Source organism: Ambystoma mexicanum, chromosome 6p (genome assembly GCF_040938575.1).
Source record: "Ambystoma mexicanum isolate Mex_15411 chromosome 6p, UKY_AmexF1_1, whole genome shotgun sequence".
Lineage (NCBI taxonomy): Eukaryota > Metazoa > Chordata > Amphibia > Caudata > Ambystomatidae > Ambystoma > Ambystoma mexicanum.
In genome coordinates, this window is record NC_090935.1 from 282,339,281 (window position 1) to 282,359,750 (window position 20,470).

The 20,470-nt window shown below is 44.2% G+C and overlaps 1 protein-coding gene across 4 annotated transcripts in view; it reads right to left on the bottom strand.

The window, feature by feature from the left end:
* Positions 1-1,747: 1,747 nt before the first annotated feature.
* CCDC68 (coiled-coil domain containing 68) overlaps positions 1,748-20,470 on the bottom strand; it is a 459,254-nt gene continuing 440,531 nt past the window's right edge. For all 4 annotated transcript variants that reach the window (XM_069627009.1, XM_069627008.1, XM_069627010.1 and 1 more), the window contains one exon: positions 1,748-7,197. In XM_069627009.1, coding sequence (XP_069483110.1) covers positions 7,131-7,197 — 67 coding nt within the window. In that variant the 3' untranslated portion in view covers positions 1,748-7,130. The remainder of the gene's footprint in view (positions 7,198-20,470) is intronic.

Consider the following 20,470-nt stretch of genomic DNA (forward strand, 5'->3'; position numbering starts at 1 on the left):
GGCAAGGGTTGAAACCAGATGGCGGGGAAGGGATGGTAACTTTAGTCTCTATCTGCCATCCTCCTGTTCTCCTCCAGAGGGGTCCCACTTACCCTTTCCCCAAGATGTTCATAAGCGTAGCAGGCTCATTTCCCTAGTACCAAATGGGGTGGCTCCCTTGAGGAGGGATGACACTTCTGGGATTTGTCACATAGCTTGATTTCAGATATAGCTTGGAGAATAAGGTCCGCTTCTAGGTTTACGATTGTTGAGCTCATGTGCAACTCTATTGCTTTGTTAGGAAGGCACATATCGACTCAAATGCAGACTTTCCCCAGCTGCTTAGCTTTCTTTGCTATGACAGGTGAGAACCAGGGGGTGGGGCAGCCACCTTCTCAATGTACTCCGCTGCTTCATGTGCGTACAAGATAAGAGCATTGCTAATTATGGAGTTAAAAAACCTGCATCCAACCAGCGGCAGCAGCAATGCACCCCCAAACCATTCCAAATGTTACATTTTTATTCTTCATCAATAGTGGTCTAGGGAGAACCATCTGTCCATGTCGATTGCGATTGGGCATGAAGCCGCACATGGCATGCCACTTTTATAACCTGTTGCAGACTAAAAAGCATAGGAATTTACTAAACTGCAGCTTGTCTCAGTGCAATAAACACCTTTTTCATGTGCCCATTGTCCCATATGATATGATATGGCATCTATAACGCGCCTATACACAAATGTTTCAAGGCGCAACGAGGCAAGGGAGGGGGAACAGAGGGAAGACAGACAACGATCTTACTAGGCCAGGTGTCCTTGAGATCACGCAAGGGCAGGGGAAGAGGAGGAAGGGGAAAAGTGCGCGGGGAAGGGAGAGGGAGAACTGCAGTACATGGGAACGACAGTAAAATAAATAGAATAAATGAAGCAATAATTGAAAGTGCGGCCAGCTGGTGGCAAGTGCAAGGGTAAGTGCAGACATAAGTGCTGGTAGAGGGCTGTAGGGATACAGAAACAGTACAAGTGCGGGGGATGCTAGGGAGGCAGTGCAGGGGTTCAACTGGATAGGGAGGGGACCTTGGCTAGAGATCAGAGGTTAGCCAGGTGACCAGTGCAGCTTCAGCCAGGAGTTCAGCAGGGGAGAGAATGCAGAAACAAAGAGGAGGGTTTTGAGGTGCTTCCGAAACAGGAGATGGTTCTCCTCATGTTTCATGGAGGCTGTTCCAGGGGGAGGCCCCATCCGAAGAAAGAGATCTACCAGCAACTTGTTGCTTGGAGAAGCGACTGACGCTGAGGGAGTTGGAGGCGGATGAGCGAAGAGCTCGAGAAGGAAGATATTAAGGAAGGGGCAGTTGAAGGTATTGAGGCCCTAGAAGGCCTTGGGGACAATGCAGAGTGTTTTGAACTTAATCTTCACAGCCACTGGGAGACAGTGCAGGGATTTTAGTCCTGGAGCGATATGATCCCTGGGTTTGAGGCCAAGGCCAAGTCTTGCAGTCCTGTTCTGGATTTCTTGATTCCTTGCTACATAGGAGCTGCAGAGACAGCTGTACTTCTTAGCCATAGTGTCATATTTAATAATTGAATAACGTTTGCATCAACCATTACCGGTTCCCCCCATCTGCCAAAAGAAGCCTACTGTCTAAACCATTCACGAAAAAAAACATATGCACAGGGTAGACGATAAAAATATAAATCATGCTTGGCTGTGCACAAAGGTGCCCCATATTTGATGCATTAATGCAAAGGAAGACTCGAGGGCAGAAGCAGTCAGTGCAGTGGTTTATTTCATTGCAGATACTATTCTCGTGTTACACGGAGCAATAAAGTGTCTTCTATAGTGTATGCACATTGCAAACAGCAACAATGAAGCCACCATTCAGAGTACTGTGATCCAGGTAGCTGACGACTCACTGTACACATATATTTGAGTATTGAAAATAATACTAACATTCTTTAGCGAGTGGAATAAATGCTCATTACTAGTGCTGCAAACAGAACATGAAATGGCAAAACCATACGTCATATTTATCAATGTAAAACACAATTGTGCACAAATAATTTAATCATCTTGAAATCGAAGAAATTGTCCTCACTGTTCATTATAAATACCTGTAATTGAGAAGCATCAAATAATTAAAGGCAACACAATTCTCTACCAAATGGACAGTCGGTCCGGTGGTGTTCAGAAACACATACCTGGTAATTTTTTACATATTTAGTGTACATAAAGTGAACATCAAAATTTGCTTAGACAATAGAAACCTGCTTCATAATGTCTTTATGTCTTAAGCATTGAAGTGTTAAAAGGACGTGTCATTAACATGTTTTGGCGTTAGTTCATTTGCAGTGGCAATACGAATATTCTAGCTGCATAAAGGATTCTGCACAGGCATCAATTCCTCTGTGCGTCCTTCCCAATCATGGGCTCAAACACCTGGATATGTGGAAAAGACCTAAAAAGGCAGTGACGACCTCACAGTCGCGTCTCTACATGGACCGTGCCCATGCCATCTCGAATCCTGCTTCTATCATATATGTGGCATGAGTTCCTATGCTAAACTTTTCATGAATGTCCAAACACTCCAACAGGTGGTGGGGCAAGTCATCATTCAGATAAACGAGCATGGGAGACGGTCACGGATAGGTTTCCATTTACCTTTCTGCTGCCGTACAGAGGTACCATAGTGGCCCCTTCATGAGTAAGAAGCAAAGGAATGCGGTGAGCTGCATGAAAGTAGGGATTTTCTTTAAAGGAAAGATTACCTTACTCTAGAACACTCTTGGGAAAGGAGTTGGCTGAAGAGCACTGGTACTTTTCACAGGAAATGGGCCTGTGATATGAATATTTTTAAGGACTCTCAAGCTGGGTTTAGGAAAGGGTTCTCCATTGTAGCTCATGGCTTTATTTGCAATGCACGTACGTAGCCTTCCTTGACCTAGAAAAAGCTTTTCACTCAATGGACAGGAATTTGTTGTTTGGAAGGTGGCCACACTAAAGATCCCGAGTGGGCTTTTGCATCGTATCCAATTGCGTTTTGCAAGAAAACATGCAGCAGAGTCGTGTTCGAGGGTCAGAAGCTTTTAAGAAGATTACGCTAGAAATAAAGGGGTCAAGCAATGCTGCTCCTTAGCCTCTCCATTTATTTTGGCTATTGATTCTTCAAATTCCTTGCAGAAAGTGAATCCCCCAGTGTTGTAAAGTGCCTCATGTGACTCACTTTTATCTGCAAATGATCCGCCCTATTGGGTTTAACACAGGAAGGGTGGGGTGGCAGAGAAGTGGCAAAGCCTTATTTATTCAGATTTCATAGCCCATAGTCTAAAAAGGAAAGGGAAAGAACGAAAATGATGGCATTTGGAACAAGTAAAAACATAACTTCTTGGTATTTACATGGGAAGAGAATCGAGGTGGAGGATTCCTACTGGTATCGATGCCTTATTTTTGTAAAACATTGAATGTGGTTAAAACATATAAAGATGATTTCTGAGAGAACATCATTGATAATGGGAGGTTTATTAAGATTCTATCATAAGTGTGGAGCTGCTTACTTCACAAACGCATTAGTGTATATACGGCCAACATAGGCACAGCGAGATTTGGTGTATGGCAGCGAGATTTGGGGATATTCAAATTGCTTTTATCTCGCTTTACATCAAAATCACATTTTAAAAAGACTAATAGGCTCCCCCAGGCCCCAGCACGCCGAACTGTGCCTTACATTTGGAATTGGAAGTCCACAAAACAGAGACCCAAGCTCGGCTGAGGTCCGGGACATTCTTTTTGAAAACACATCGGGCTGTTCAGAAAATCCCAACATTTATAAGGCATGGGAAGAAAAAGCTATTTTGCAAAGAATATGCACGCCTTGTATAATGAGGGTTGCAAATGTTTAGCAAACCAGAGTTTTCCGAATTTAGATGCACTCCAGTTTATCTCCTGCACTTGAAAGCGCTGCTAAGTAAAAAGCAGTATTGTGCTGTAGGGAGCAGGATAGGCGAAATGTGGGTAGCTTATCTTCTGAAAATTGGTGCAAAGCGGGAAGTGTTTGATATAAAACCCTCAGAGTGCAGTTGATTGATACTGATAATCCACCTGAATATTCTCCCATTAAAAGAACTTAGGAAATTGGCCAGCGGGGTGTAAGAGAGATGCTTTGGTGAAATGGCAGTTCTTGACGATCTGGCGCATTCTTATTGATTTGAAAAGTTTTTTTGAGTCGCACAGGTTGTGGTTAATAACCTGTTCATGACATATAATATTTGGACGCATTTGGTGGCAATATTTCTTATAATGAATTATATCCATGTCTACTCTACTATAGAAGAATCTTCACAAAAAGTGTGGGATGAAGAGTCAAAACCAGTACTTTTCACAGTGTTGCGGGAAAAGAATGAGCTCTTTTGCTCAATCTCAAAGGCTTCGCCATTGCACCTAAGCAGCAGATCACCCCGCGTATTGTCACAGAGCAGAGGATAGTAGATCTCCCCGTGTACTGTCACAGAGCGGAGGATAGATCTCCCTGTGTACTGTCACAGAGAGGAGGATAATAGATCTCCCTGTGTACTGTCACAGAGAGGAGGATAGTAGCTCAACCTGCGCACTGTCACAGAGCGGAGGAGGAACTTGCCGTTCTGTGACAATTTGCAAGAAGCCACGTGGCCTTTGTTAAGTGAACCAAATGCTACCACGAGGGAAGTTGCAACCACACATTCCAGCCACCGTTGTTGCAGCCCTGTATCCCTTCCCCATCCTTCTGAAAGAACAGCTGCCGGTGCCTTAGGGATTTATGCCAGCATAGCTCCTACTGCATGAAGAGCATTTTCTGAGTCCAAACTAAGGCTAACTCCCCAAACAGGGGCTGTGGTTCACGACTGCATGGGGGGAGGTCTTTTAGTCACCGAGGGAATGGGCGGGGGGGCATAAAGGTTCACCACCCCACGTGTTGCGGCCATTGAGTGTAACTGCCAGATTATTTACATGCCTGCGTAATGGGAGGAGGCACATGCACACACAGAGGACCTCCTCTATGCATGGGTGTCACCTCCAGGCAACGAGGCAAAGCCTGCCTTCAAGTGTACAGGCATACACTACTCGTTTGGACCCGCAGAATACGAAAAGACAACGGCTAATGTCCATTGCGTGGCCTGCATTATTCCCGTACAACCGCTGATCACTGGTTGTACAAGTCCAATGTAAACAGTTTATTTTAATTTCAGATGCGTTCTGTTTTATCTCCCCCTCCTTTGGAAGTATTTCAGTGAGCTCTATTGATAATCTAATTAAATATGTTGAAAGACCTAGTCCAAGCAGTTGAAGATTCTAATTTGAATAATGACCTGTTAACGTCATGTATCTCGGTTTCTTGGCTCAGTTAATGCAGATGAGATGTCCAATTAATTTTCAACAGGAAATGTTTTAAAGTATAAATACTGAGTAATAACCTCTACCTTTTACATTTTTAAATGCGTGTTTTAGGGTGCAGGAATCAAAGCCATGAAATGAGAAGTGCCAAATGGTGTCGCTTATGCAAATTTGTGTTAGGAGTAACTAGGAAGTGGGGTGGGGGAGTAGGGCCACAAGCACAAAAGAAGAGCATAATATATCATGAGATGATATAGGATATAAGATATATCAGAGCACCTTATATGGAAAGTGTGTATAGAGGGTCTCCACAGTAAAAAATATATAAATAAATTAAAAACAAAGAAAAAAAACAAAATCAATGGAAAAACTATTTTTTGCATTTCAATGTTTTTGCATCACGATTTTCACATTTAACCGAAATGTATGGAATGGTTTGTGTTCCATTGATTTAACTTTAACCTTCAGAGCAATTCATGTTCCTAATGAGCCAACGCAAAGATACGAAGCATGTGCTATTTGCCAAGCAAGGAAAGAAAGGCCTATTGTACAGCAGACAATTAAACCGGTGCGACCGCATCATCACAGAGATGCATTGTCGAGCCCTGCGTTTCTGCTGCGGGCTCAATGTGGCCACGCACAATATGGCCCCTGTAAACTCACAGCACGATACAACTACATAACCACGGCTGCATACCTACCGTGCCATCCTTTCTGCATTCACACATGTCCTGTATATTTAATGGAAGACTGCGTTATCATAAATGACTCCTGTTACCCAACTAGCATATTACATATTTATACATTGACTAAAATAAGAGCCCACCCTCCCCCCAGAGTCGTTTTGGTTTGGCTAGTTCCCTTAAAAAGTGAGTGTTTCAATGGTCCTTTGGCCCTTTTCTGGGATTTGGCACACTGGTATAAAACTTGGCCTACCAGGGTTTACACAAGTATTAGCACCTCTCTAATGGATTGCACATTGAGTTCTTGGCTGCAAATGTATTGCCATTCCTTGAGGAAGAGCACACGATGTTGACGATAGGGCATTTTGCTGCATAGTGGGATAGACATTGTGTCCTCTACGTGGGAAGGAAGCAGATTTGTATTTATCGTTGGTGTTTACTTATTCCCTGCCAGCGGCATGTCATTCTAAACCCTGTGCTGTGGTTTAATGCTACACAAATGCTAACAGTGTAAGCCGAATGCCATTACCCCCACTTGCAAAACGTGCATTCTATCGACCATCAAATGGCCAGTGTTTTCCAAGATCACGTTAATAATAAATACATTCTTTCGGATGGAATGACAATGCAGCTTAACAAGTACTTTCAAAAGACATTAGCAAAAAAGAAATCACAAATCCAGGACATGACAAATGAGCAGGAGACTCGCTGTTTAACTTGCTACCTGTGCCATGTGTTGCCTGAGCAAACACATGCAGACATCACGTATCATAATACTCTTAGATGTGTGGAGAAACTAAAACAAGAGGCAGGTGGATGGAGGCTTGATGTCATCAGTCTTTACACTTTGGTTATCGGAGGGTTCCAGAAACTTCCATTGCCACACTAGAATGTTAATTCCAAATGGTAGTATTTCTGGCAATTTTCTTCTCTATTGGTTTGCAATGTCACAGCAGGTCTACCTGTGACAAAAATCAATAATGAAGTCCAAGAAATCAAATCAAGCAGAACACTGATTTTTTCCAGAGTCATTTTACAGCTGCGTTTTATGTGCTCATTTATTCCTCGAGGAGCCCCGTCGCCTTTCGCTCTGGCCAGGTCATCTCTAGCTCTTTTTCTTGCGTAGACTCAGCAGCATCATATAGGGAGACATGATCTCAAACGCTGACTCGCTGTAAATTGAAAGCAGAATTAAACAATGTGAGCAAGCGTTCACATACACACAAAACAGCACAGAGAACATAATCATAATCCCCGTTTGTTTGCTGCAAACTGACATCAAACATGCACAGAGTTACCCAGGGGATGCCAAGTCACGTACGTGGATAACACCCTCTGAGCTTTCATATCCCGCAGAAGTTGCCTTAGCCAATGGCCACTAATCATTCACTCTTGGTGAGAAAGACCTGGTCTGTTACGTGCATTTGGGGACCTGGAATTCATGCCGGGGCGATCGTGATTTATGAATATGTAACACATTTGATTAGCTGCAATGTTTATATTAAATGGTAGGAAGTCAGAATAATACTGGAGATTGAAAACACTAGTATTAATGTTAAACTGACAAAACAAGGTAAAACCGACATTCATTAGTCCGATTTCTCTTCGTAAAGTGACCACAACTGAGAAATAGCAAAGCCTGCTGGAAGATAATTATTCCAATATTTTAACTTTTATATATGCAAGCAAAGTAAAGATTGTCTTATTTATTCTTCATATGTATTAAGTATACATAGGTCTCTGTAAATAATGTAATATGCACAGGTAAGTATATATTAATTTAAAAAGCAGTGTTTTGTACATTATTTTTTGTTCTACAAACTATAAAGTAAGGTCCCATGGAACCAGAAAACTCAGACAAAGTAAACATATCTGTAAAATATTTTTTCCGTCAAGGAATCTGCATCACAAACAGGTCAATATGAATTGGATAGCCCATTGCAAAAGCAAAACGAGTTGCCCGCAAATACCTTGAGCTGAAATCCCATGCTTAAAAATACACAAATTGAACATATTAAATAGATTTTTAGATTATGGTCTACTTGCTTGACTGTTTACCCTTAAAATAATAACTTGCTATGTCTCAAACAGAATCGAGTGTGTTCAGTTGACCCCAGGTCTCCAAGTGTACTAGGCCCAAGAGATTATAAGCATTGCACTAGTACAAATGTCCCTCGGTTAGGTTACAGGAAAAGAGGAAGTAGCATTATCTGATGACAGTAATATACAAAATGAAGTTAAATCTGCTTAGAATGCAAGACATCACATGCCATATCTCAGCCTCCCAATTTCCTTTTATAAGAACGAGCATTGTGATCTTACGCTACATCCATACTTAAGAAGACTATTGGCATCAATTGAAGTGTTTAAATTAAAATATTAAAAATATAAAAAAATATATATATTAAAATCACAGGTTTGCAAATGCAAATCAGAGTGATGGTATGAAGTGGTAGGCAATTTACACAGTTAGATACTTATGAAAAGTTGTGGTATGCACAGGACCTATATATAAAATGGTGGAACTATTCGGCCTACAATCTGTCATTCAGTTATGACAGATGGTAGGGAGAGAGCTTTGGGGCAGATATAACCAAGATTTAGGAGAGGCACTGTTACATCCAGGTTTGTCATGTAAATGAGCCAATAGGAAAGATGAGGGTGTGAGATGTCCTTTTATCTATGGCTCTGGAGATGAATTAAGCACACTGACCAATATGAACTGACTTGTGTAAGGTTTACCTTGAAACCAAAACACTTAAAATAAATATGAACCAGGTGCACTTACTTTCCCATATCAGGTGGAGTTTGCTGGATATTTAAGCTCAACCACATAGGAAGATGAGGAAATAGAGAAACAAGAAAGCTATTCAGAAAGGAGCTAAGCAGATTTTGATTTCAACTGCATGGGGATGTCATTTTAACATTATCGTACCCAGACTGGACTAAATGCAGAGGCCTTTCCCAAAGCATGGCCAGGTTACCAGAGATAGATTTTGGATTAGGTTCACCAATTGAATTGAGAACCTACCTGGTGGAGATGCCTGAAACCAGTTGGTGCCCCTAGCTATCCTGGGCCTTTTAAAGAATCAAAAGGTGGGAACATATGACACCTGATTTAGACATTTGTCTACAGAATGAAACATCAGACAGCATTGAAAAGTATTTTGTGAGCCCTGCTTACCAGTATACCAATCATAAATTGAATATACTGCAAGGTGTATGTGCCTAGTAATTTATAATTATAATTGAAACCCTGCAACATTGCATTAGTGTTTACCTCCTGCAATTTGCCATCTCTGGAAGCTTTAGACATTTCAAAATGGAAAAAGGAAGAACTTATGAAAAGTACTTTCATTGGCGTCTGCCATACTCAATAAAGAAATTACAATCAACTCCTTAATGAACACATTGAAATGTGCCGCTTTTGGGATGAACCGAATTCCTTGAAAATAGTGAGTGAAGTTGGCTTGAATGTCCAAGTATTCCAAATGCAACCAAAGTTTCCCAAACCATGTGTCTTTACAATTAATTTCTGCAAGCCAGACATAATAGAATACATAGTCTGCTAGTATCTATCCCTACGCTAGAAACCAATAGTTTGTCATACATTGTGTACACAATTCTTGATTTAAATCAGCCCTATTATTGAAGACTTATGTGAGTGGTAATTGCAGTAAATTGTTTTGTTATACTTTTTGAGAACTGCTTGATCTTTTGATTTCAGAGTGGATATGGATTTAAAAGCATAATGCTCTACTGTAAATTGTTATGTGCAATTTCCCGTGACACCAACATGCCATGTTGTGCATCGAATTATGTTTAGTCGCTACCAAAACGTGGTTAAGATTTAGGTGTGGATGCAGACCCATTGTAATTCAAGTGAGTGATCACCTGTCACATTATTTTAGTTAATTAAAAAGATTAATATGCAAACCTGCACATTTATTCTCTCCAAGTGTGAGGGTGGGATGGCTACATGCTACATTAATAAACTGGGGGTTGACCAAGACCATAAATGGAGACTCAACATTGATAAAATATAATTGTGTGCATCTTGTTGGGAGGTTCTTTGAGTAGGCATAATAATCTAACATCTAGTGGCTTACAACTTGAATTTGTTTTACATCCAATGGATTCCACGAGCCAAAATCAAATACGTCTTAAACACTAGATCCCAATAATTTCAGTCAAAACTTTTCTGTGAATTTACCATTCCTGACTATTTAACTCAAAAGAACTTTGAAATCACACGACTTGTATTCTTGACAATACATAGTCAACAACCCCAGCTTACTCTGTTTGCAGAAAAGTCATTGCAGATTTTCATATTAGGGCTCAAGGACAGTATGGTCCTTTAATTAGATTAGACCCTGGTGGTATTTGTGTTCCAGTACTCTACTTGAGCACTCCAATTTAAATCTAGGAGTCTCTCTGCCCCCTGAGTTGACGGTACCATGCAGCTTTTCTTTATGTATCCATACATTCAGTGTCCTTCCTCCAATCGCCTGCTTAGAGATATAGCTGCTTCTCTACTTTCCAAACCTACTCTATACCATTATAGGCATAATATTACTTGTTCAGCCAATGCATTTCACATGAGCAGGAAGCTATTGCACTCACTGCAGGGAAATACATTTCAATGGCATCAGGTAATATTATCTCCATATATATGGTCGCCGTACATAATATCGCCGGGAAAAGGTTGTGGTGATATTATATGGGTGACCATATATATGGGGATAGGGGCAGCCAAAAGAAAAAGGGTTTGGGGGTTGCGGGGGTGTCCCCCGCATGTTCCATGCAATAATGTCCCCACAAAAAATGCCAATTTTTCGGCAATATTTTCGCATGCCGATATTTTTGTGGGGACATTATTACATGGAACCATTTCAATGAAGTGTGGAACAGAGAAAGATTCTTCACTGTGGTCTCTACTAAAGTAATTCCTCAATGAACAGGTGTCCATATATAGCATGATGGAAGAACCTTCTGATATGCAAAAGGGATTCCTCTCCCACCATCCCATTCCTTGAATCTTGCAAGACCACCTGAGTGCCACACAACATGCATAAAATCATCTTACTGAATGAAGACATAGGAGCCACATAGTTGCCAGGTACTCCGATCAACTGTGTGAGCCAAGCGGCAATATAGTTTGCATTGGGGTGTGCACAAGATTGCAAAAATTAACCTACAGAGTAATAATAATGGTATACAAGTATATATTTTTTCATTTAGTTAATAAAGTGTTATGTGGTCTTGCGGTTAAGGGACCATCCCTCAAACCTATGTGACCCAAGTTCAAATCCCCACTTACCATTATTTTGTTTTCCTCTCTTTTTTAAAACTAAAATTACTAATAATCGATAAGTACCCTTTTTTTTTCTTTTTAAAAATGCAGTGTTATGTAGTCTTGTGGGTAGGGTGTCATCCTACAAGCCCATGGCTTTGTCTGGCCATTATTTTCCCCCTCAAATTATTATTTATAGATAAGTGTATTAGTATAATACAGCAATACCAAGAGTAAAATGGGAGACTGCGTTTATCTGAATGCAAAGTAATAGGATCTTACCAAATCTCCTGTTACACCTCTGGATCAAGTGTCCATCGTATAATGATGGACTGCAATAACATTCACCTGACTATAGTTATTTATGGCACCAACCTCCAGGTTTCTGTATTGCATGATGTGAAATAAGTTCACGTTCCCACAAAAAAACAAATATAATAATAAAATGACAATACCAACACACGATACTACATGGATGCTACGTTTATTAGGCCAATTGTGCACAAGTAACTAAAGATTACATCAAATAGATGTGTGCCTAAATCATTAGCAAATTGTGGGCAAGTCTGCAGAGGTACTAACTAGTTATGGTCCAGGTATATCTTCAGCTTTGCTGGTGGACATTCACCATGGATATATTCCTCATAGCCTTTTACCAGGAAATGGTGGTGGATTTTTAGACGGTATAGCAGCAACAAGATGTCTTAACACCCTAACCACAGCTCATCCCCACACACCACTACACCCACACACATCACAAGCCCTGGCCCCCTCTCATGAAGTAAAGTCACTTGCCCCCTCCTGACCTCTACCCTCATCAACACCCGCTCACTGACAGCACATGCACTTGACATACACAACCTCATCACTGAACAGACCTTGACACCCTAGCTACACAGAAACCTGCCTTCATGACGCATGCGGACCAACACTCTCCTTAGCCTTACCCACAGGTTACACAATTTTCAGGAACGACAGGCCCGCCCACCTCTAGAGGAGGTGGTGTCGCCTTGATAGCCAAAGACACACTCCCCCTAAGACAGTGCAACACAACCATCGAAGGCAACTCTGACCTTTTAACTCTCAAATTTACACCAATAACCACCTGCACCATCACTATCCACCTCTTATACCGGCTACCCGGCCCCACACACAACATCAGTCAAACCTACTCCACATTCTCCAGGATAATCTGAAAGCCTCATCGAAAATCATCCTACTAGGGGACCTCAATTTAGGACTCTGACACCAATGACCCGTTAGCCACATCCCTATCCAGTGCACTCGACACTAGGCTTTAACCGGCAGAGCACTATGCCTACCCACTGCAAAGGTCGCACACTAGACTGGATTGCAGATCATAACTGCCACGTCACCACCAGTATGACTACCCCTTGTCCATGGTCGGGTCACTTCATCATCCATTTTGCCATCCCACAGCCCACCAAACTCACAAAGGGCCTCATTACAACTCAGGCGGTAAGGGGTTTACGGCGCCGTAAACAGCGCCGACCCTTACCGCCTGAGTACGAGGTCCCTTAGCGCCATGGCGGATTTAACACCTGCTTTTAGCAGGTGTTAAAATCCATGGCGCTAAGGGACCATGGAGTTAATTACGCCACCGTAATTTACGGTGGCGTAATTAACGCCTTCCCCACTCCCATTATGCCCTATGGGGCAAAAATGGGAATGGGGAAGGGTAAATGGGGATTGGGGACTTACCGCCCCGCCAAACTCGGAATGGGGCGGTAAGTCCGCCAACCACCATGGCGTAAACGTAGTTTACGCCATAGTGGTAAAGTCACGGCCCAGGCGGTAACTTACCGCCTGGGTCGTAATGAGGCCCAAAAACTCCTAATCCACTTCCACCGGCATGACAAGAAGCTCAAGGAAGCTTACTAGAGAAAACATCCTGCCATTACTAAACACTCCTGCCCTCCAGCCACCATTTGAACCTAACCCAAACTCTATAGTGGATACATACACTCTCATACTCTCTAAGGCAGTGAACACCATAGCCCCCCTAGCCTACCACAAAGCTAAAAAGGCCTGTCACTCTAACTCCTGGTTTACCCTTAACCTACTCAAACTGCGCTCCCAGAAGCGACAAGCCCAGCAAACATGGCTCAAGGATCCAACTGACGCTCACAAAATATTGTTCAGCACAATTGCCAAACTCTACAAATCTGCCACCATTCCTGCGAAATCCAACTCTTTTAACACTAGAATAAGTAATGCTAACTTTGACACCAGCCCCACCTCCCACTACTCTCACCAAAGACCCCTTGTGATTCTCCAGGCTGCAGTGCTAGGCAAAATCAATACCCTGAATGCTAAAACCATTGCTCAACAAGCTTTATTCAATGCCCACCCCATCCTACCATCACCAGTTGTGCCCTCCTCACAACATCCATCACACAAACATTCACACAGTTCCACTTCAGAGATATCTCTGAAATAGAAGTCCTCAAACTGATAAAAATCCTAAAGCCTACTAACTGCAAAGGCGACATCTGCCCTGCTACTCTATTTAAAGAGTGGGCTGATATGTTAGCCCCAGTCATAACTGCATTCATAAATGCGTCTTTTGCTGAGTATCATGCCAGCCAGCCTTAAAGAAGCCTCCCTCTCCTAAAACAAAAAAAACACCCTTGACCCCCAACATTCCACCAAACTACAGGGCAATTACCACAGTCCGCTTCTTACTAAAAATCTTAGACCGTGCAGCCTATCTGCAAATCCACATTTTTTTTAAGACAACCAAATTCTAGCGATTCAATCAGGTTTCTGCCCAGGCCATGGAACAGAATCCGCCCTTCTCGATTTAAAAAAACAAATTGACGAGATTTGAGACAAAGGTAATTCTGGACTACTCTTTCGGTTAGACCTGTCCGCAGATTTCGACTTGGTCAACCACCAAATCCTTTGTCAACACCTCACAACCCACACTAACTTCTCCCCACCTGCCACTGCTTGGATAGCATCCTTTCTGGAAGGGAGGGCCATGAGGGTCTTTTCAAACACTGCATACTCTGCACCATCTCCAATCACCTGTGGCGTACCACCAGGGTCCAGCACTGCTCCAACTCTATAAAATATTTTCAATGGGCTATTTTTCAATATCCTTGATTCATTAGGCAAAGCCTAAACAAACTATGCCCATGATACACAAATCTTGATCCCCCATTCAGGCAGTTACACAGCCAACTCCACCTCCCTCAACATTATCTATTCGACCATACAGGCATGGATGGCAGCCAACCACCTCTGTCTTAACAGCGATAAGATGGAGATTCTAATTGTAGGCTCTCCAAATGCCCTAAAGTCCCTTTACAAACAATACTCTGCCTTCAAGATAGATAACTGCACAATTCCTGTCTCACCAACTGTGAAGACCGTAGGAGTCTACCTTGACGCCTCTCTTAACATGTCAAGGCAAGTAAGTGCCATTACCTCTTCGGCTACCTACGCCACCAAGGTCCTGAATGCAGCCAGACCCTTCCTCACCTAAGAAAACTGTCTCACTATTGCCAGCGCAATCATTGGCTCAAAGATTGACTACTGTAATGTCCTATTCACAGGTACATCAAGTAATATACAAAGACTACAAGTGGTACAAAACAATTAATTGAGAGCGGCTCTCCACATCCCAAAAAGAGATCACATTTCTCAAGCTATAAGAGAAGCACACTGGCTCCCCATACAGGAGCGCATCAAATTTAAAACCGTCTCAATCACCCACAAATGCTTATCCAACACAGATCCCCCTTACCTCACCTACAGTATCTCCAAGGCACCTACCACCAGAACTACGAGGTCCCCTTACACTGACCGCCTAGTCGTGCCCAAAGTCAAGAGATGTAAAGCCAGAGGCTCCAGCTTCCCGTACATCGCTGCAAAACATTGGAACAACCTCCCTCCCTCCCTCCCCTAGAGCTGAGAAATGTTACTGGCTATTCCACAAAGCGCTAAAATCACAGCTCTTTGCATGATAAAGACCTGTATCAGTCAATTGTACGCCGACAATAACATGCATGATCATACTGCTGCTCAATACTGTTTTTGGTTGATCCTACACTTTCATTACTAATTTATCTCATGTGAACTGCATAACAAGCCACACTTACCGGACATGTACCTGTAACAGTGCCTCAATGCCTCTGGGTTGTCGGTTTGCTTTATAAATGAAATAAATAAACACTGCCTGACCCACCTGAGAATCCTTTCTAGAATGTGTATCTAAACAATAGCGTTGTGTAAAGGTATGAATAGAGCTCCAGGTTGCTTCCTTGTAAATGGCATCTAGGAGGTACATTTGCAATGAAAGCTAAATTAACTCCCGTGCCTCAAGTAGAATGTGCTTTAGGCGTGAAGGGGAAAGTTCCCTTAGAAAGAGAGAAACAACTTTGGATACATTCAACAATCCATTTAGAGATTGCCGACTTAGAGACAGGATCACCTTCTCTACCAGAGGCAATGGAGACAAAGAATTGATCTGTCTTCCTGAGTTGTTTTGCCTTATCAAGGTAACTGCTCTCCGAACATCAAGTGTATGGAGAGAGATCTCAGCTGAATCTGTAGGATTTTGAAAGAAAGCTGGAAGTTCAATGGATTGATTTACATGGAACTTAGAAATGAATTTTGGTGAGAAGCGTGGATGTGTGTGCAAAACCACTTAACTGGTAACAAAAGGATCCTGAACTCAAAGGACTAGCAGTTCACTTACCCTCCTGATAGAAGTAACAGCCACTAAAAAGGCAGTCTTAAGAGTAAAGCCTTTAAGACTTGCTTTATGCATTGGCTTGAAAGGAGGGCACATACGCCCAGAAAAGACAATATTCAAGTCCCATCCGGGAGTTGGATTAGATTTTTGGGGGGTAGAGTCTTATGCCTCTCTCCATCAAGGCTTTGATTCAGGAACTTTCCACCAAGAAATCTTACTTTGAGAGGTGGTATAAGCAGAAAGGGCAGCAAGGTGAATCTTAAGTGAACTAAAGAAGAGCCCGAGTCTAAGAGGTACGTTAGATATAGTACTATATGTGAAGTACTGCAACCTGTCTGTCATCAACTTCCTCTGCGCTCCTGTCACTCCTTTCTCTGCCACCCCTCTGGCCCCTTAGCCACCTCCGACAGGTGTACCGCACTCCTGTACCCCTCCTTGAAACACCTTCAAAAGTGGTAACCTGTTCCAGTTAGCTACCCTCAAGTCTTGCTCTGCCGTCAAACACTCCTCTGACATCTGCCACCTCCTTGATGACCTCAACCTAGACGTCCTCACTCTCACCAAGACGTGGTTCATTGCCAGCTCTGTCACAAGTCTTGACACTCTCCTACTTGAGGATTACAAGATCCTCTCTCTTACCGGCCCATGTGTGTGGGGAGTAGCATTGATCTTCCCTGAGTGGATCCCTGCTACTATCATACCCACTCAGGCCTACTCCTCTTTTGAATGCCTTGTATGCAGACTTGGGGTCTCTCCTAACCTCTCCGACTCTGGCCACCATCTATAGACCCCTGGCCAGGTCTCCACTTCCTCTCAGAATGTGCTGACCTCACCTCTTCTCTCCAGGCATCCTCCTCCAAGCTTCTCCTCCTCAGAGACTTCAATATTCACCTCAACTCCCCTGATGCAGCATCTGGGCTAGTCTGCAACCTCTGACTTTTTCCCTCTCCATACTTCCCTCTGGTCTGATGCACTCAACCGCACATACCACCGATACTCTCATCTCTTCAGACATCCCAATCTCCAACCATCTTATTACTCTCCTCTCCTGGTCTGAACATGCTCTGTCCTTTCACCTGGACCTCCTGGGTGCCCCAGCTAAGACCCACCCGCATTGCCAACCTCCTTCTCCGTCATAAGACCTATGAAGGGAGTGTCAGTTGCTGCTTTTGCTGCCACCTTCATTCCCCCTCCTATTCCTGCCACTGGCTTTCACTCTGACACAGCCCTTATTAACCATCAACTCTCCATCCCCAACACTCTGGAGATCCTTGCCCCTGTGCTGAGGATCTGCATGAAACATGCCTCCAAGTACAACTCCTAGTATGAAAGCGACCTGGCCCGTTCTGAAACGCCAGTGCAGAGCAGCTGAGCGGAAGTGATAGGCTTCAAGTACATCCTGACAAACTGGCCTGCCGCCTGCTCCAAAGGCAAAACAGCCTTTCCATCTGCTCGAAGAAGAGGGCCTATATCAAGCCCACATCGCTTTGGCAATAACACAGCTGAACTTTTCAAAATCTGCAAGGAACTTGCCATTCCTAGTGAAGTCTCCACTTCTCCTCTTCCTTCCCTTGCCCTCTGCACTTCTCTGGTCTGTCACTTCATTTCTAAAACTCAGGACATCTGGTCTCCACTCCACTCCACTCCACTCCACTCCACTGTCTCCCTTGGTCTCCCTCTAACGTCGCCTCCTACTCTCCTTTTTCTCCCATAACACCTGAAGAGGTTTCCCCTCACTACTCAAGCACTCCCTTGTGCAGCCTCTCCTGAAAAATCCTTCTGCCGACCCTTCCTGTCTGGCTAACTACCCCCCTACATCCATTACCCTCTTCCTGGGCAAGCTCTTGAAGAAGCTAGCCATCTCCCAGCTTATCCACCACACTATCTGTTGGTTGTCTGCACGACCACCAGTCTGGCTTCAGAGCTGCCAGAGGCACGGAAACTGCTCTCCTGAACATCTGTGAAGACCTGCTCTCAATTCCAGCTTTCCTTTCGGTCTCTTGCTTCTTTACCTTGACATTTCCTCTGCCTTTGATATGGTCAATCATGCCACCCTTATAAATCGGCTCCATGATTCCCTTTCCATCACAGACCTGGCTCTGGACTGGTTGACCTCCTTCCTCTCGGACCGATCTCAGTGAAGTGGGAGAATGGAAGAACAGGCTCCCGCCCTTCCCCTCTCGCGCTTGGCCTAGAGGATCACGGCCTAGACACCCGCCACGAGAGGAGTTTGCCTATCTACCAGACGACCAAATACCCTGGTACAGGAACATACGGATGTGCCCACCTACCTGCCCAGCAGCCCATCCTGTCCATGCCGACACCTGCGGCATGGATCAACTCGACTAAACCTACACGTCGTTAGAGATGCCATGACGACCTAGCCAACGGTCAGCACACCTGTGCAAACATGCACACCGGACACTCCCACACGAAGAACATACTCAGTGCTATGACGTAGGCGACAGACATACCCACGGACGTGCATCTTTATTATTTTCCACATAGGCTCTCAAAATGCAGAAACGCAAGACGCATAATGAACTTATCTAAAAAGGCTTGCTCACGCTTCTTCTAAGAACCATGTACCATAATGAAGAATATAACGGAGACACGATACTGAGGATAGAGCAATATGATACCGTAATCTAAAGCGCTCTGCATCAAACGGTTCTACCTATGCACCAGGCCCAAGTAGGCCGCAAGCAAAAGCTTCCATGAACATTGAATGAGCAAGAGCTCGGTTGCTGACCCTGCAGAATGAGCCCGGCGAAAGCACACCGCCAAGGGCACGATGTTGCAATCTCGCACGCCGCAAGCCGACGCCAAGGTCGCACCTGCAAGATAAACCAGGCACACAGTGGGAAAAACAATATTAATTGTGCTGAATTTTGCCTCAAACACGGTCCCACCTCACGTGACAAAGCCAAACCTGACAGGATGCCAAGCCCAGGAGGAAGGAGACGCCTGAATCCCACGTTTCAAGACACAGGCAGATACAATTAAAAGACTCATTGGACATCTGCAGCAGTGGGAGTAGTCGACCTCCCAACATATGAATAAATCCTCACATTGTTTACACCTACCCATAGTAAAACATTGTTGCAAATGACAGGTGCACCGCGAGCTGGGAACAGCGATAGTCTCAGACTGGGAGGCTCGCGAGCGGACCAATCAGAACATGGGGCTCTTATCACTGACGCCATTAACATTGACCAATCCTCAGAGGTCTTCATGTAACAATTTTCATGTATCAAATTGAAGGGACAGCCCAAGTATACCACCTGACTAACCCTCAACCACTAACAACGTTCTCTATATGTATGCTATACTAACCCTACCACTCGAGTAACCAATCCAGAGTGGAAATAGGTTTTTTGCTAAACTTTCTAAGGTGACGCAAGTAGCGCGTCATACTAAGGTAAAAAGGGCCTGCGAGTCCCACGAGTGTGTGTGTGTCAGGACGGACGCGTACGATCCTTGACCCATCCCTGCCGTTTTGTCTAATAAACAGCAGAGTCACCTTGCTTCTTGCGTGTGTCTCATACTATCTCTTTTGGGATATACGGGAGGAGTTGGGGCCTCCCTGCCCGGAGGTCTACGGACGGCCCGGCCGACCACGGCAGAATTTCCCCCCGAGAAGTTGGAGCGACTGCTGAGATCTGTTTAAGATCTGCTTTTTTATTTTTATTTTTTCCAGGTACTCCCGTTGCGAGGAGGCCCGCCCCCCTCTGCCGTTGCCCCCTTCTGAGGACTACAGGACCATCGCGGAACTGCGAGAAGACCGGACAGCGCAATCCGGATATTGGCCTTCGGGAGCCGGTTGAGAAGTATCCCGCCCACGGTTGGCGAGTGTCCAGACGTGGTCCAGACGAGGGGAGGTGGCGAGCCGCTTGGAGGGGTGCACGCAGTCGAGCGGCCCCGCATCAAGAGAACTTGGTGAGCATGCCACGCACAACAAGCAATGTGAAATTGTGAGGGAGGGGGGAGGAATTAAATACGGGAGGCGAAGGTTTGACAATTTAGTGTAGGCAATGAAATGAATGCTAGCCGAACGAGTGCGAGAGCAGTCGGCTACGTTACGCGAGAGAGGGAGGTGGAGCACGAAAACATCACGTGCGGCCGCTCGTAGACACTGATTGGCCTAGGTCGCGACTACGTGTAAGGGTGTGTGTGTGTGTGGTTGTACTACGATTTGGCATTTATTGATCAATGAGTAGATGAGGATCCCTATTGTTCGAGCAAGAAACTCGATAGGTAGATGACGTTTCCCTGTAGGCGGTAGCTAGTTAGTTGCCCAATACGGAAGATAATTGGCTGGTTAAGCCCGCCTGTCGAGGGGCGTATCACACGCGAGGCGACGCAGCGTGCGCAGTCCGATTATATTATTGATTACCTTGTTCCAGGAGTGACAGGAAGACAGCTGTGA